The sequence below is a fragment of the Nestor notabilis genome, unplaced genomic scaffold (assembly GCF_000696875.1).
Source record: "Nestor notabilis isolate BGI_N333 unplaced genomic scaffold, ASM69687v1 scaffold3546, whole genome shotgun sequence".
Classification (NCBI taxonomy): Eukaryota; Metazoa; Chordata; class Aves; order Psittaciformes; family Psittacidae; genus Nestor; species Nestor notabilis.
In genome coordinates this window covers 25,190-43,104 of record NW_009931338.1, presented here as the reverse complement: position 1 = coordinate 43,104, position 17,915 = coordinate 25,190, and the positions used below count along the sequence as shown (strand labels likewise).

The following is a 17,915-nucleotide window of genomic DNA, read 5'->3' as shown; positions in this document are numbered from 1 at the left end:
TAGGAAGGGGAGACTTTCGGAGTGATGGCATTTGTCTTCCCAAGTAACTGTTACGTGTGATGAAGCCCTGCTGTCCTGGAGATGACTGAACACCTGCCTGCCCATGGGCAATAGTGACTGAATTCCTCGTGTGCACAGCTTTTGCTTTGTTTATTAAATTGTCTCCATCTCAAGCCAGGAGGTTTTTCTCTTTCACTCTTCTGATTCTCTCCCCCACCCTACCAGGAGGGAGTGAGCAACTTAGCTATGTGGTGCTTAGTTGCTGTCTGGGGTTAAACCAGGACCCTGTTAGAGAAACATTTGCTCTAAAAGAATATTCTTTTAACAGCAGAGCAAACAAAGGCTCCATATGTGCTACCTCAGGACTAATAGAAAAGAAACATGCAAGTTCCTAGTGGCATGTTATGAAAGTCAGTGGTTTGACAGCTGAATCTGGAGTCCTGACACTTATTTTGACATTGGCTCATAAATGAGGATAGCTATTGGTTAGGCTTTACATCAACACTAAGTAAGCCTACCATCCAGCCAGCTACTGCACATATTACTCTTCTAAACCTACAAAGAACATTAGAGCACTTTACATTTTGAACAGCAAGTGCAAAACACTAAAGCTCTCTTTGCTACAGTGGCTGGAAGCAATAGATCATCTAAGTGACAGCAAAAACATGCCTTAGAGCATACATTAAAAACCCAACTCAAAAAACCTGAGCGTAGCAGGACATCCTGACAATAAATTAGGCTGTCAGTTCTTTTATTTGGCCTAGGCAAATTTCTCTTCACCTCCATACAGCAGTCTCAGTCTCAGATGATTCAAGATATCAGGAAGTGTATTAAAATGTGGATAATGACAGCATTGATTTATAGTAAGTTGGACTGTGTAAAGCAATAGTTAAGGCACAGGCACATATTCCCTACAGCAACAAGAGCTGTAGCCTCCAGCAGAGGAGGTGGTGACCTCAAAGCACCTCAAATGCTTGCTTCAGTGTAGAGAAAAAACACAGTCCTAGTTTTAAAAGACTTTATATATGTATTACATAAACTGAAATTTTGCAGAACACTGGGTCCCAACCAGTGAAGCAGATCATGAATGAGGTGGCACAGAGCTCTGATGAATACATACCACTGCACTTCGTGCTGGCTGCATTCAATTCTAGCTTCACTGCCATGCTACTGTGCTCTCAGAATCAGACAATATTAATTTCTGATCAGCAGTTCAGTGTTAAGCTGGAAAGAAAGGCACTACGACCAGGCCATTCTCAAAGTACTAATCCAGCAGTGGTTGGATTAGATACTTTAGAGCCACTGCTTAGGGATAGGGGGAGCACACAAGCTGTGCATTGCACAAGAGAATGAGGGGATTCTTTTATCTTGGATGTGCTATTCTTAAACTGTTACACAGCCCTCAGACTGGGAACAAAAACAGCAAGCAGAAGCATGTTTTCATTAGCTGCTTGACTTCTAATGTTAACTGTATAAACTGAAACTGTGCTGGCAGATCCAGAGGTGGGTCACTACAAAGCCACTAAGTTTATTACTTGCACATTGTTCACTGGAGGGGTGGGATGTGTGGAAACAGACATCAGACAAAACAAAACCAACAAAAACCCGAAAAAAAACCAAAGAACTCCAGCATACAAAAGATCCAGAGATATGATCTGTTCACTCCTTCACTTCCTTGCATTTTCAAGCCCTTCAGAGATTTCATACCTATCTGCTCCTCATCTGGGATGCCCATGATCTTCATTGCCTCCATGGTCTCCTGAAACATGTCTTTGTCCTGCTGACCCGGGATGGTAACATGCCCATTGGAAAGGAAGCGGTATTTGTTGTAAGGCTCCAACAGCAGGTCAGCTTAGGAAAGAATTGAGAAAGAAGTTACTATGGTATTTGGGTTTTATTTTTCTTTTTTTCTTTTTTTAATGGACAACAAGCTACCACTGAGATCAAATTTCTGACTTGCATATGCTAGCAGGTATCAGATGAATGTGGGATCAAGCCCAGTTTAACTGCATGTGGAATGTTTAATGTGTATTCGACAAAACTGAAGGTTTTCTGCCTTATTTCTTTCTAGTTCCTCCTCTGGACTACTTCTCCAAAGCAATGTCAATCATCATTATGCCCTAATTCTATAAGAAGCAGGGATTAATTTGAAAGTAAATTTGCCTTTCATTTCAGACACCTCATTTGTTTCAAGTCAGGTGGAAATTTATATATAGCTTAAACAGTAGCAAAGATGAGAAAAGTCCTCTCCTATCCTTCCTCCAGATTAATCTGCATGTCTTGCACAACATGGACCCCAATTACTAAGCTGTTGTGTTAAAGCTAGGTGTGCTAGGATCCTACTTTTCCAGAGCTGCTTAGCTGCTGGCAGCTTTGCTCCATTCAGTTAAACGCTGAGCACATCACAGTAGGACCCTTCCTGCTCTAGGTTTACATCATGCAAGATGAGACTAAACATGGGACAGTGATTTAGATAAGGAAGGGCGTAGAGTCATTGCTGGCAAGGAGACAAGTGCAGGAAGGAACCAGAGAAGCAAGTTTTCAGGAACTGGGAAGTGCAGGGGGAGGGCAGCGGGATGTCTGACTGTATGGAAGAAGTGGAGGAGGGGTGACTGTATCTAAAAGGTAGAGCCGCTAAACTATGAAGGAACAGATCCTAGCCTACAGGAGTTTTGGACCTTGCCATTGTGATGAGGGAACCCCATAGCTACAACAAAATTATACTTACTCTTCAAATGTTCCCCTGCACCAGACAGCAGGTAGTAAAAGATGTGGAAGGTTCTCTCCTCTTTGGCTTGACGAATTGCACGTGACTTCTCCAGCAGATCTTCACAGAGTCAAGGCATATGGTAGGACATACAGTTCACTTCCTATTCTGTGGCAGGAGAAAAAAACTTGTACTACCTGATGTTCTCCTCACGCCAATTAACAGGGATATTGATTTACCAATCATTATCCATCAACAACCTACTGAGCTTCTGGTCTCAGTTCTGCCAGCTGTGATAAAAGACTTATTAACAACCAGAAAGACAGTGGCAATCCATCCCTACTTGTCTTGGACAGAAGTAAGAATGGCTTATTAAATTAAAAGCTATTAATCTTATCACAGTTTATGCTTCCATTTCAGCTTCCTAAGATTAGAATTCATTCATTCATTCAGATTTCCACCATGATCATAAAGGTCACAAAGAAACAAGAGATTAAAACAGTAATCTTGCTAGCATAAATTTAAGTGCTTCCAACAACTTTCTCGACCTGACTACAGAAAGCCTGTTATGAAGAGACTGCTAGGTACTGGTACTGCCACCTCTACAGCTTTTAACTTCCCCTTTTAAGTGGTTTTAGAAAGGATACAAGTCTCAATATTGGCTCCAACAATGTAACCGTTGACATCAAAGTTGATTCTGATGAACTTGCCCTAAGAGGAAGACAACAGCATCAAAAATAGCATTCATTCTTTCTGGTAACAGCAGAAAACAGCAAAGGTAAACCTCTTTTTAACCCAGGAAAGGAAGTTCAGAACTGGTCAGGCAGGTTTTAGGCAGAACATCAGATCAGCCAATAGGCAATGCCTGCTGATCACAACAGCAATTTAACGAACAAGACACCAAACACTTTCAGACATACCTGACATTCAGACACTCTACAATTTTAATTCACTATGCTTCAGCATAACCAGAGTCCATTCAGTTTCATGTGCTATATGTTCTAAACAGTTCTACCTCCCTCAGTCTTAGCTTCAACCATTTTCATTAGGTTCCAGCTCTAGCTCACACATCTGCCTCTCAGATGCTGTCTGCTGCTCTCCAGAGAAAAAAAAAATAAAACTATAAGGACCTGTATTTGTTCTCCACGATAACACTGACTGCAATAAACTTGTAATAAAAATCAGCACAGATGGTCCTGGCCCAGGGTCCGGTTCCTTCATTCCAGAGACTTACAAGGTCTATGATGGATAATTCATTAAATGAAATTCACTTCCCAGATTAATTTGAAGGAAGTCATTCACAGGCAGCTGTCCTCTCCCTGACAGCAATTAACCCAAAAGCAAGACCCATGTCTTCCCTCTGGAAAGTGTAGAATACTGGTATAGCAATACTCACAAATCTTGAGGAGTTGTCATTCTTTACCGTCTTGGCATTTCCAAAAGCCTCCAGGATGGGATTAGCCTGGAGCAACTGTCTCTCCAGTTCTCCCTAGAGAGAAATCAGAAATTAATGAAGTAGGTAGCAGTTCACTGCATTATCTTGGGTCAAACCAGCGCTGAAGTTTCAATTCACACTAGCTTGGCATCGGTTGTGGAAGCCATATTAAACCTTAGGAGGTGATCCCTTAAACCTTCAAAATGAGACTCATTAGTTATCTGGGTAAAACAGAAACATTTACAAATATGCCTTATTTCCTTCCTCAACACAAGGGCATTCCAGTGCTCACTTTGTGTTAACAAGAAGCCCTTCAAAGCCACTTGGCCATAACATCCCACAGATTCCCAGGATCAGAGTGAAACACTGTACAATCCAAGATCAGGCCCCTCATCCCAGAAGTGTGTTGCCATCTAGGCTCGAAGAGCGAGGAAAAAGCTCTCTTGCTACTGCAAGAGAATCCTGAACTCTGCTAGCCCTATGTTAAGAAGTTAAGTCTGAAAAGGTCTAATATTTAAACAAAACCAAAATGCTTGCACTAAGAGTCTACATCTTCCAAAATACAATAAAAAACCTCCTTTGTAAGGAGCCACACACAAAACAGAATTAGTGGTATCCCACAAACTGCGTGATAGCTCGCATTCTGCTGTCATATTCGCACACTCCTCCCCTCAAGCAACACAAAATGCTGGAGCTGTAGAAAAAGAAAATTCAGAACTTCTCTCCCTGCCAAATACTAGACCACTGGAGCATATACACCTTTCCCTGCAGGCTATAGATATAATCCTGGCTGGTTTAGAAATTACTTGTCCTCTTACTTGTCCTCTGTGTTAAAAAGCATGGAGTTCTATATATTTCAGGATCACTTTAAAAGCTTCTACAGACACAAAAGGACAGTTTAATGTTTCTCTTTTTAGCAGTTATCAGTAAGTACTCAAGACTTCCTGTGCATAACGGATGGAAATGAAGTTTGATTTGTGAGAAGTGGAATTTATGGGCAAATTATGTAAGGGTATTTATAAAGGAAAATTGTTCCCATTCATTCTCAAAGTGCAGTATAAAAAAGATTAGTCCTTACACAGTCTCTCTAAAAATACATGCAATAGAAAAAAAAAGAGGTAGATACATGAGAAACTGTACAAAGAACTACAAGTCTTTATTTCTTACTTCCACAGTCACCTCATTTCATGCTTGCAAAGCGCAAGGCCAAACAAGACCCTCAGTCCCTGTAGAACTGCACATCTACAGAAAGGGCAGCTGCTGCAAACACTTCCATTCACTCTCAAGTATATACGACAAGGAGATAAGCTCTGAGAAGGAAACCTGAGCTGGAACCTGAGCTAACCTGAGAGTTGTTAGCTGCTCTCTAACAACAGAGCCTTGAAACTAGGGTTCAGTCCTTGAAACTGCATGGCAGTCACATTTCCCCTCCTATTCTAGCAAGCGTACTGAAGTTGGAACTCTCTTCCCTCACCTCATCCCTACTCCCCATCCTGCAGTGAAGTCCTAGGACTTTGTGACTGCAATCTGTTACTATGCAAGTGAGAGATGTCAGCAACATAGCGATTCAACCCAATTATGGAACAAGGAGGGGAGATATTTAAAAAAATTTAAAAAAAAGCCCATTATACTCCCTCTAAACAGAAGTCAGGCTTTGACATCAAATCTATTTTATTCAGCTAAAAATAAAACTAAGGTCATGCTTAGCTACACAAAGATCTAAAGTGTATAGAAGTCCATACTACAGACCCTCCTGTTATTTAGTATCTAGAGTCAATTAGGGGTTGCTAAATTGTAGTTTAGAGGTGATTAGGTCTCTTGAAACCACCAAAGTAGCAATATAGATACAGAATGCCAGCTCAGGCTCACAGCAATAGAAAGCTGTACGGAAAGGTCAAGTTGGTGAGTCCTGATGATTTGCCCCAGCACCATGATACAGTGGAAAGATAAGTTTCCAGCAGTAAGTGGCTGTCACTACTGCAATGTATCAATTCCTCACTGCACATAGTCTTTATTTAAAAAGACAATCCCATTACCTTCAAAAATTCTAAAAGACGTTTTTGGGTGGAGTTTTGTTGTTTGGGGTTTTTTCACCTTTTGATGGTCACCTTTCATTGAGGGAGAATACTTCATTACTGTCATACAATGGATAATTCTGCAAAGCAAAACGTGTACAACACAGAGCTGTCCTTCACAAGCTTTCTAGAAATCCTAAGGTTCCTATCATTAAGATGCCACCAATTTTCTGACATCTGTAATTGCTATTCCTTGACCCAAAACAAATTTGTTTTACAGTTGGCATGCATTTGAAGTATGTATAATATTCCTCATGAAAACAGAAGCAAGAACAGCCACTGGATCTGTTAGCCTGTGGTTGGACAGTGAGCACTTCAGTACACTCTCTTTCTACAGCTCTGAAATTACTACATCAATTCAAAGCAACTAAAATCCTTGACAACTATCTTGTACTCTGAATTTTTTTGTATCTCACTTTTCGGAATTATTTCTATGCAAGGTAGAAGTTTTGCCAGCCATTTATTTTCAAGTATGAAGAAAATCACAGATAACAGCATACAATTTAAAACACTAAAAGATGGGGAGGGTGTTTGGGGATTTTGTTGTTTGGGGGGGGGGGTTGTTGTTTTGGATTTTACACCTCAGGGATTTGCTTTTGTACTCTTCTCTGCAGTCATGTGAGAGATTCTTGGAGAACTGAATCCCAACAAGAGTTGGTTGGAAGGAGAGGGGAGAAAGATCATCAGTAACCTAACCTTCATTACAAATTCTTAAACATTCGTAACTATTACCTATGAACTTCTGACTAGCTGCAAACATTCTCATCTTGAAAAAAAATATCGCGTGATTTATGATGTCAGTAGAGAAACAGAGACTAAACATGGGAAAACATCAATCAACTTCCATAAATAAAAGTTTCATCAAATTAAAAAAAGTGTTTATATAATTAGATTCGATAGGCCCAAAAGCAGCCTTAATGTGCTTAGTAGTCACACCATGCAGCTAGAAGCTATTTAGCTGAATATACTAATGCACTGGGATAGGTGAAAGCTGCCACTACCTCCAAACCAAGAGAGCTAGAGCTGAGAATGCACTTTGCAAATCTGATTTTGCTCTGATACTTGGAAAAACAGGGGTTTACATGCAAAACTTTTAAGAGGTGACAGTCAAGAAACCTTCCTGGTAGGTAAAGCACACTACTTTCTATACCACTACTATGCCTAGTATTGCAGCATAAAGGTTTGACACTATCATCTTTTACCTAAAGAAAAAAATTCAGCATGAGCAGTATACCCAAGATCCTCAACAAATTTAACTTACTCAATCTTCATTAAACCCTCATACTTTGGTTCTATGTTTAAGGTTTGTAAAGAATTGTTGCAGAGAACACTCATTACCAATTAACACTCAAAGACTCCAGTTCTAAATCCTCTCTGTTAAGGCCAGTGGCTACCATTCAGTCACAAAACTGAAGGAAATGTGAGCTGCAGGACTTCTTTGAATAATCAAAACTCAGGGAGAACAAAAAAATATAAATATCAAAGTTGGGCAATCAGTCCAACCAGTCCAACTTAGGACTGTTCTATTATCCTAAGCAGCTTGCTTCAGTGGTTGAAGTTTTGCTCAAGGATAAGCAGTGGAAGAATACTTAACTCAACCCCATGATTCTATTTTCCACACTTAAGAAAAAGAAAACGAAAAAAAGGAGAATGTTTCTAAATACAGCTACTGACAGACCATGGAAAAAGTCTTCATATGTCTGAAAGTTTGGCAAATAGGAAGTTTTTTTTTTGGTTGGATTCCAGAAGTGACTTATTACTATGTGCACACACACATAGCATGCCTGCGTGCAGAGATGCCTTCTAATCCGTATACTCTACATGCATAAGACATGCCTATGCGTTAAGCTACTACGGGAAAACTCTTATGCAGGGATACCACAGACACACTTGGCATCTGGCTTTCATTACACAGCTCATCAGTGAACATTTCCAACGTGTTCAGCTCTGGCTAACAGGCTCACAGTCCTGGAACACCCCGTCTGCAGGGCAGCCTTCCCCCCAGCCTTTCTTCGCAACCTGCAGCCACACCTCACTGCAGGGAATAGAAATCCAAACACCTAACTACATTTATCTTACTAGGAACACCACACACACTAGACAAGAAAGCTTGTTCCGGTCCTATTGCCCCGGAGGTTTACTTCTGGAATGGTGTATCTGGGAAAATCCTGCAAGAAAAAACTTAAATGCAAACTAGTATTGAGCACAGAACACAAGTATTCTTGTTATTACTTTAGTCTCCAATTGAACATCCTCACAAAAAATTACTGTGCACCACACACAAAAAAAAAAAATAAAATTGTGAATTGTCTATGGATTTGTTTTAGCTGCAGAAAGTGATATTGGTGTGGAGTGAAAAGCTGCTCAAAAAAATCACACAATGGGACAGAAAACGCATTCCTGGTGCAGAACGTGCATTAAACGTGCAGCTCACCTACGAGGATACAACTGACGAATTCGGCAATAGTCCATCGGGGGAGAGGGAGGGGAAAAAAATATAAGTGAGACATCTTTTAAGTCCTCCCACCATCACCACCACCCTCCTTTCATGTGCTAACACTTGGCTGCTTTCCAACCCTTCCACATTTTCCTACAATTTCAGAGTTTTCAGATGATGTCCACTAGTCTATCACTGTATTCTCCAGTTTTGAGACTGTGTGAGTATATATATACACGTATATATAGATTAGCCAGACCTAATCCATAAAAGTACAGAAGAAAGGAGACAACTCCTCCACAGAAGGAGCAGTTTTAAACTGCCTAGATTGGTTATATGCAATATAATCGTGTGAGAAGATCAGTATGGGTGATGCTTCATTTACAGTCTTTTGCTCATGCACTCACTCACAAATCCAAGAGGTTGTGGATGAGTTTATCCCCACTGTAGCTCCACTGAACTCAAAGGAGTTACGACTTAGAACAACGTTCCCTGGCTTGCAATTTTGGCATAGTTTTATTGCTTCATAGTTCACTGTCCTCCTCAGTCCCCTGACAGATGTTAGTAGCTAGTCTTTTATTGAGCAATATGGCTTTTACCATCATCAGCCAATATGTATTTATTGTCCAAAGTCAGCACAGCAATAAAGCATCGTTAAACTTAGGTCTTACCTGGTCTTTTTTAGACTTGTGCGAGGAAGCAACGTGAGCCAGATACTGAATGACCTTCTTGGTGTTCTCTGTTTTACCAGCTCCCGATTCACCTCTGTAAAGAAAATCTGCAATTCATTCACAAAAAAGATGTAGGGAGACATACTCATATTTCTAACCCCAAAAGGGCTGCAGAGCTGCGTTCTAGCCATTGCAGCACTTCCCTCAAATCCAAGAAAAACCAAGTCGTATTGATAAGCAGTAGCAGTGTAGCTGGACTGCAGGCTACCCCTCAACCAGTTTGCTGACGGGTGCAGGTTCCACATGCATGCATGGAGGAGGAAAGGCAATAAAGAATTGTGCTTCCTAGTCACTTGGATACGAAGATTGCCAAGTGCCTGAGGAATAATTCCAAGGCTGTTGTAGAGGTAGCACTGAAAGGTAATGAAGTGAATCTTTCTAAAGGAAGCCTCCTGACTGCAAGAAGAAATATACCAATTCCTTATGCAGAACTGAGGGCAAACCAATTTTGCTGTGTCTACAAGAGAAACTGCTGTATCAAGAGTATCTGTTACTCTACCAGCCTCATCAGTATGTATGTACTTAAACATAACAGCTGCATCAAATCTGAAGAACTTGTCCAAGCCTTTTCCATTTATAAGCTCCATTTCCTTAGGAATTTGAGCAACAGGGCTGTTTCAAGACTTCCCTTCTTCCTCCACTTCTTACTAACACTATTTGTAGCAGGACCTTCCTTGACTCTCAATTATTACCTGATTTACTAAGCCTACCCCCAGCACTTAAAATTAAGAGAGTCCTCCACCCAAGAATTTAAACCCACAAACTGTGACATCTAGTCAAGCTGACAACTGGAAATACTCACGTGCAAAGGATGGACTGATCCTCTCGATCTAGAATAAAATTAAAAAGTAGTCAGACTAAGACTGTAAAATTAAATTTCTCTGGTACAATGAAATCACAACCAAAGACAAAACCAGGAACTAGTAAACTCTGAGAAGTATCTTCAGAAATATGGCCAGGTAACCCCTTCTCCAGCAACCAGCCTCTCACCATATGCCAACTTACAACGGTACCATGGCAATTTTCTTCACCCAGAAAGAATACCGTTTACGGCTTTTCTACAAACAATACATAAGTCTCCCAGTGAACATTTCTTTATCACCGAGCTACATTTTGATGTACATCTACTTGTTCTTCAGCCCCTTCTCCCCATTATAGTGGGCCCATATTGACTTAAGAGGAAATGGAAGAGGGAGGAAGTGGGACAGCAACCATAGCAAATCCCAAAGTGCCAAAACCTTACATCAAACAGGGTCTCTCACACCCAAAACAAACATTGGAAACAATGAGAAATTTTTGTTACTTATTTTGTAAGGAATGGACTTGAAAACTACAATACTGAGGAGCAGCCCAACTCCTATACAGCTGATCTGTTTGTAGCACCATCCCCTATTGTATTAACACAGCAGCTGGTAACAGCAGAAACCTTTTTTCATGTTGACATACCAGTAGACATACTAATCCCTGTGTTCAATTTCAAGCTGTGGATGATAGTATCTTTCAAGTTACAGAACTTACTTCACCCAGCCACTTCGTCACTATCTTCTCCCACATCTTTAACCTCCTTCCAGTTTTCACCTATGATGCCACTTCCTCATACGCAGCCCTGACTAGTCCTTCTACCATGCCTTCATCCCACTGCTCCTTCACCACTTCTGTGTGAACATACTCCCCTGCTTCTGTGTTGGTCCACCCTGTGTCATCCCACTTCTCCCCCCCACAGTGTGCATCCTATTCTTCCCCCATGCCACCAGGAACCAGCTGGAAGCACTGGGCAGACTGCCTGTTCCTACACCAGAACAGCCTTAGAAGCTTGTACTCATCACAAGGACAGCAAGACCTCTTCACACACGGAACAGACTTGGGCACAAGTCATTAACAGACAGTCCACAAGAGCTAATGGGGGACTCACAGAACAGACTGTCACTGAACTCAAAATCCCCACTAGCTTGTAAGCTAACCATTTGGGGTTTGGTTTGGATTTGTGGGGTTTTTTGTTTGGTTGGGCTTTTTGTGTATATTATTTTTTGTTTTGGTGGGTCTGGGTTTTTTTGCTCAAGATCGAGACCAAAAGACAATCGGCTCAACCAGTCCAAGAACCTCAGTAACACATCACTCAGATTCCATCCAGTTAATGTCATTCTCTCCTTTTTCCACACTGAGCCCCAATTTTCTGTTGGACAGAAGTCTAATCTCTAAAAGAAAAAGCAAGGCTTAAACTTCCAATTCACTGGATTGCTCCAAAATATTACTTCATCAATTAATAACCATCATCAGTATGTTTATGGATGTTGACTGCCCTCATATGTAGCTACTGGTTCTTTTTATTCTTTTCTCCAATGTGTTAACCCAAGTGAATCCAATACTCTCCCCACTAGAGTACTAGATGATATAACTGAGTCACCATTCAAGTTGTTTTGTGCAAGATAAGCACAAAACTTAATTTTGAACTGCAATTAGGGAAGGCTTTATAGTCAGATAGAGTTCAAGTACCTCGAACTACTTTCTATACTCTTACACACTGCTGCTGCAACTGAATTTAGCGTTTTGTTCTTAACATCATCACTAACATACTCCGTTAGTGATGATGTTAATGTATGTTACTATATAACATTCTGAAAGCAATAATGGAAACACTAGGTTCACACACCAGACAGGCAACTCATGCTCTTAAGCTTCTTTACTGAAAACTGACTGTATGCAGATGAGCAAAAAAAAATTAGAGGAAAATAATCTGCTTTATCCCTGTTAATACTGTTCTCAGAAAGAGCTGATTAGCCCTAAGTCTGGAAGAAAGCAAGCAGAAAAAAATCATCACTCAAATGGTTTTGCCCTGGCAAATTACTAAGCATTCAGAAGTAGACACTGCAGCTTTACTGGCATTGCATATTAATTTTTTCAAGTGCTGAATTTTATTCATTGCCTTTAAGATATGCACCCCTTTTGCTGAAGGCCAGGCTAAGAGTAAATGTTACCCATCTTCCCTGAACCCATTTAAGGTTCCCAGTGGGCCAAGGGCTCAGCAGGCGTATGCCAGACCTCTTTGTGACTGGGCACTTTGAGGGTGGATCAGGGGAATAACTAATGACTCATTTATGGATTGCCTGAGGTAACGTATTCGTCGGTAGTGTGACCGCCTGGGTGCCATTCTCTATCACAAAGCAGCTGCGTGAAAGGACAAGATTGTGCTTTCATCATTGATTTCATCTACTTCTGAAAGTTTGGCTACAAAAAAGCAGCCCGCTTGTTCTAGAAAAGGTTATATTCACATTCAGGTACTAGAGGCTCTTTAAACAGCCAACTTGAGAGAAAAATGAAAAAAGGGGAAAGAAAAAAGACAACCCTAAGGAAGGTGCTCCTTATTCCTGATAAGCAGCTCTGGTCTTGGAATTATGAGCTGGGGCTTCAAAGACAGGCAGTGAAGCTCCAAGCACTTGAATTCCTTCCCATTCCCCCTTCTCCAGGGAGAAGATCCTTATTTCAGAGGAAGAAATTGGTAAGCAGAGAGTTAAACCCCAACAGAAAAAGAGACAATCAACATCCGATAATACCAAGAAGCTCTTTGGCACCGAACACTTTTTGATCATGACAAGTTTTGTCATACTTGGTTGAGCAGCTCTTTTCGAGCCTCATTCCAGTGAGGCAAGTTAGTAACTGCACCCTGGAGTGACCTGAGGAAGTCCCAAAGGGGTAAGCACAGGACTTTTCCACACCTTAAACACAGAGCAAGGTGTTGAAAAGTGCTCAGGCAGGAAAAGTCACAGACAGCATTCAAAATCCTCTTGGCACTACATTTTCCTCCCCCAACATACCTTCGTGGTGGCCTGCTGCAGCTGCGTTAGTCACCTCTGCTTTAAGCCAGCAGGAACGTACCTGCGAGTGCGGGCAAGTCACCGGCAGCGTGCAGACAGGGCCATAAAAGGCAACATTCCTGTTTGCAATCCGGGGGAAATTCTTTCCCAGGACTGCAAAGCAGCAGTCATTGGGATAGCTGGAATTCCTCTAATTGTGTACAGACAGACAACTCCAATAATGTGTTGAGCAACAGGAAACTGGAGCCGACCAAAGGGGCAAAGAGCTAACGCATACAAAAGCATAACTCTTAGATATGCTTCCAGTTGAGAATTGCCTTAAATGCCAATATTCATCTCCATATAACACTGACTGGTGCCATCCCGAATCAGAATTCAGTTGTCCAGATAAAAGGCCACCTCCACCCCTCCTTTTTTTTTTGTTTTTTAAGGATCATTCAACATGGGCGTAACTGCACTACTTCAGTCAGCACTTGCCTTTACTCCATTGTCAGTTGTGCAAGCAACTTACTCAGCAAAAGAGAATGTGCTGGGTACCATAAACTCAGTGGCTTATAATAACACCATCAAGAAACGCCTGATTAAAAGAAATCTGCATCTGCTTTTCAATCCTAAACAGAGTCACTTATTAAAGACAATCCAGAATAACAACTCATTAGTTAATTATAGCAACAGTTCTGTATTTCAGACCAGCTGGCAAGAAAAGCTTTTTATCTAGCCTCTTCTTTAGGTCTCATCACCATAGTATTCAAGTGATCATAAGAAGCAGCAGCCTCAAGCATCCAGAAATTCAGGATGTAAAACATCCTTCAAATTTAAGCTATACAGCAGTATGGTATATTAAGATCAGTAGCTTAATTTTACTATATAAAACCCCCATAATATCTCTTTCTTGACTTTCTTCAGTCCAAAAATAAAACATTGCATTTCAGACTGCTTCCAGGACATTGAAAACATAATTAAACCAAATTTTGTTTTCACAAGAGAGACATCTTGTACATAAGAAGTCCTCAGCCAAATATTCTAGTGCAAAACAACAAATCTGAATGAATGCTGAACTGCTGTGGTTGAATTTATTGGCATAATTGATAAATTAATAGAGCTCCAGACTCAAAACTGAATTTTGTTTTTAGATGTTTTGGGAGGGGAGAAGAAAAAGGTTGGGAGGCTAGAGGAGAATGTGCGATTTGAGCTCCACGTCTGGGTCACAGAACATCCGAGCAGGCCTTTATCACCCACTTCCTCTGCATGAGTGACTCCAGTTTCAAGCCTGTTCATCTCCATAAAAGGAGAAGTACTATAGCATTCACACACTGGTGACATCACCTCTGCAGCTAAGAGGAAGTGTAGCTGAAAGGCAAAGGCTTGGCTCCCAGTCCCCTGCCTATAGCTGACTCATTAAGGCTAACAGCTTAACCATAGCTGGCTGGAACCACCCACCTCCTAACCACCAGTGTCTGGCAGAACCAAGCAGCCTGGCCCGCCAGGTTTCCGTTACTGCACTGCCCCCCTAGCACTGCAGTGGATGTCTCTACCCCAACTTAGGCAACTGGCTGCCTCAACAAGCTAGAGAGATGACCTAAAGCAAGCATTAGTCTTAAATGCATGTAAATGCTTCAGTAGTTTTGGTTTCTCAGTCCCTCCTCAAGCTTCTCGTCCGACCTCAACATCATCTTACAACCCACGTCCTTCCTTCAGGGCTCTAACACTGGAGGAGCCCCAGGCACTTGACACTTGCGCTACTTGGAACAGCCCCACTGGCACAGAATCTAATCAAGTATGTTCACTGTGGTGCTTTAACCTACACGTTGGTGTGAGTAGGATCAAAAACACTCCAGGGGAGCACCAGAACAGAGCCAGAAAGCCTGTTTTTGCATTATCATTTAAGGAATATATTATAGAGAAGTTTCAAAATGCTAATAACCTGTCATCAAATGCAAAAAAGAAAGGAAGAAATCAAGTGAAGGACAAACATAGCACATCCAAGACAGTTCTCAACAACAGAACTTCAAGGTAAAACCAACCAACCAACCAAAAAACCACACACACACACAAAAAAAACCAAAACAAAACAAAACAAAAAACCCCAACCAAACAACAGCAACAACAACAAAAAACCCCCAACACTCAAGTTGGCAACACTGCAGTGCCAGGATTCAGCTTTGTATTATCTGGAGTTTGAGGACAGTCACAAGGAGAAAAGTAAATCTCATTTCTCAAAATGAAATATGTCCTACTGGGTTAAATGCAAATATTTATTTCCCCAAGCCATTTTTGGACTACAGCCCATACCCCTTTCTCTAGCATTCCTTAAGTGAATCTGGAGACAGCAAAACAGGAAAACAAGTTAGGCTGTAATTTAAAGTTACACAAATGTTTATGAAGTCCTGACAAGAGAGAAAAAGTGGTATACAGCCTGCAAAAGCTCAGGCAGCTGGTGATACTGAAACAGTGAACTGCAGGGAGACTGACAGCAAGGGCTGAACCATTACAAAAGGGACTGCCAGACTGCTCCTGCTCTGGTTTACAGGAATGAAGCAAAAAGGGTGTGGTAGCTACTACAAAACAAGTGGGCAACGGACTTTTTTAGCTCCTTGTTCTACTGAAAACCACATTTTGAGACACAGATTTTGAGAGCTGCACTTAGAAATCTGAAGTAATTCAAAGCACGTAAAATATTTCTTAAGAAAATCCAAAGCTACATACCTCTTTTCTTGCCATTTGTATGCAAATGCCATCCAAACGAACATCCTCCATAATTAGTATCCCAATTTAGCATTGCCTTTTGCATCAGAAATCTGGACAAATCTTGGAAACTAGTGAAACCACAGGCTATATTCTTTTGGGTTTAGTGGAAACAGAACTTGACCTTTACTTGCAACTTGAAAGAGACATCTGTGCCTCTCCATAATCTGAACAGCTCTGTCAGTCAAGTATCCCTGAATCAGTAAACACACAGACAATGTTGTATAGAAAATAAAGATGAACTTTGGGACAGTGCAATACATATTGCACTGTAGCAGGCCAATGCTAAGCAACAAGAGAAAGACTACTTGAGACCAATGAAGTTAAAACAGAAGCGTTCTACTGGTTTGGAAACATGAAATATGTAAACATCCAGCAGTTACAAATAGAATACTTCAAGGTCATGTTCTATAGAAGCAGATCTAGAGGACTGTTTCTTGTGAAAATGACAAATGGGCCTGAGGTGCATGTGAAGATCAACAACAGCAAGTGATTTGTCTTAAACAGCAAACACTGTTTCTTCTCTTAATGTAACAAGGCCAATAAAAATCATTAAGTTACTATCCTTCAGATTTTTTTTTCCTTTAAACACCAAACCCAGAGACTGTCTTAACTCCCAAGTGAATACCAGCAAGGTGCAAGCTGCATAGGCTCCTTTGCAAACTAAGGCACGAATGTCAAGGAAGGTTTAATTACTGGACAATGATTTCAAAAGTTTTTAGTGAACCATTAGGAGCCCTTCACTAGTACGTGGAGAAACTGGATAAGAAAGGAGATGGAGCACATTCATAAGCAACGTGCTGTCTATTCCCTCTCCTACCTGTCTCTTAGTTGAGCAGGTTGAGTTTTGGAAAATAACCACAGTCTGAAGTTGCAGACAACAGCTTTAAAAACAGCCATCATGCTCCAAACACCAATGAAATTTCTAGGTTCTATCAGAATTTGACACAGAAAATGCCCTGTATAAGATCCAAATAGAAAACCAGGTGCTGTTTAACTGCTTTAAATGTATTTTTCTAAATAGATCCCGTGGAGACTATGAATTGAGGTAAAGAATGTATCCCTTCAGTGTACACCTGCTGCATTAGAATAATGATTTGACGTCTCTCCACTTGCAGGCTCCAGTCATCAGCACCAGAAGAATAATTCTTCTGAAAGCAGTCAGACCTGAGGCTTCTGGCATCTAGGTTATCCAAGGAACAGAAGCATTAAGACAAATGGTTGTTTTCTCTGAAAACAAAAATGCTACACTTTTCAGAGTTCTCATCTTGAAGTACATGAAGCTACTCCAACTACCATATAGCAAAATAATGTTTTCATCTCAGTTCTGAGCCTTAATGTGTTGGGTCAAAGAAAGGAGGAAAAAAAAAAAAAAGAGAAAATAATAATCACTTTGAACGTGTTCTCCATTGTGTTATTGCTTCAAGGAAGTACTTCTAGCAAAATTTAACAAAAAGCAATATAACCTCTTGGAATGTACAAATGCCACCTGACACTTTTGTAAATGGAGTAACCACGGTAGACACTGAAAGAGGAACAAGCTCACCCATAGTGCATCAGCACAGATGCCTGAAAAGGGTTAAATAGTTTCTAGATTAACAGAGGTTGGAATAAAGCTCTCATCTTCCTCTCCCTTCCCAGCTGCTTTCCTGATAAATGTTCCTTTGAAAGGCCTCATTATTAAAATACCATAAATTGACTGGGAAAAAAAAAAAAAAAAAAGATAATCAGAGTCCAAATCGATTGACATGCAAGGCTTTTCCACTCTGTCATGTCAGCTTAAGAGATAACTATACCCCATGCTGACAGAAGTCAGAGTCAACAGCTTGATATCCTTCTCCAGACCATGAAGGATTCCCAGCCTTCAGGGCTCTAAAAGTAACCTGGGGAAGGCAGCCTAATCCTAAATGCCTCCAGCTCATGAGGAGCACCAGATGCTTTCATCTTCTATTCTCCGTACAGATTCTTGCCAT

General features: G+C 40.9%; 1 protein-coding gene across 2 annotated transcripts in view; it reads right to left on the bottom strand.

The window, feature by feature from the left end:
* Positions 1-17,915, bottom strand: part of MYH9 (myosin, heavy chain 9, non-muscle) — a 55,508-nt gene that overhangs the window by 27,812 nt on the left and 9,781 nt on the right. The window contains exons 3-9 of one of the 2 annotated variants that reach the window (XM_010015836.1): positions 10,188-10,215; positions 9,326-9,419; positions 8,073-8,081; positions 4,104-4,196; positions 3,355-3,418; positions 2,729-2,827; positions 1,708-1,851 (exon numbers count right to left, since the gene is read on the bottom strand). In XM_010015836.1, coding sequence (XP_010014138.1) covers positions 1,708-1,851; positions 2,729-2,827; positions 3,355-3,418; positions 4,104-4,196; positions 8,073-8,081; positions 9,326-9,419; positions 10,188-10,215 — 531 coding nt within the window. The remainder of the gene's footprint in view (positions 1-1,707; positions 1,852-2,728; positions 2,828-3,354; positions 3,419-4,103; positions 4,197-8,072; positions 8,082-9,325; positions 9,420-10,187; positions 10,216-17,915) is intronic. The other variant, XM_010015837.1, reaches the window with a different exon arrangement.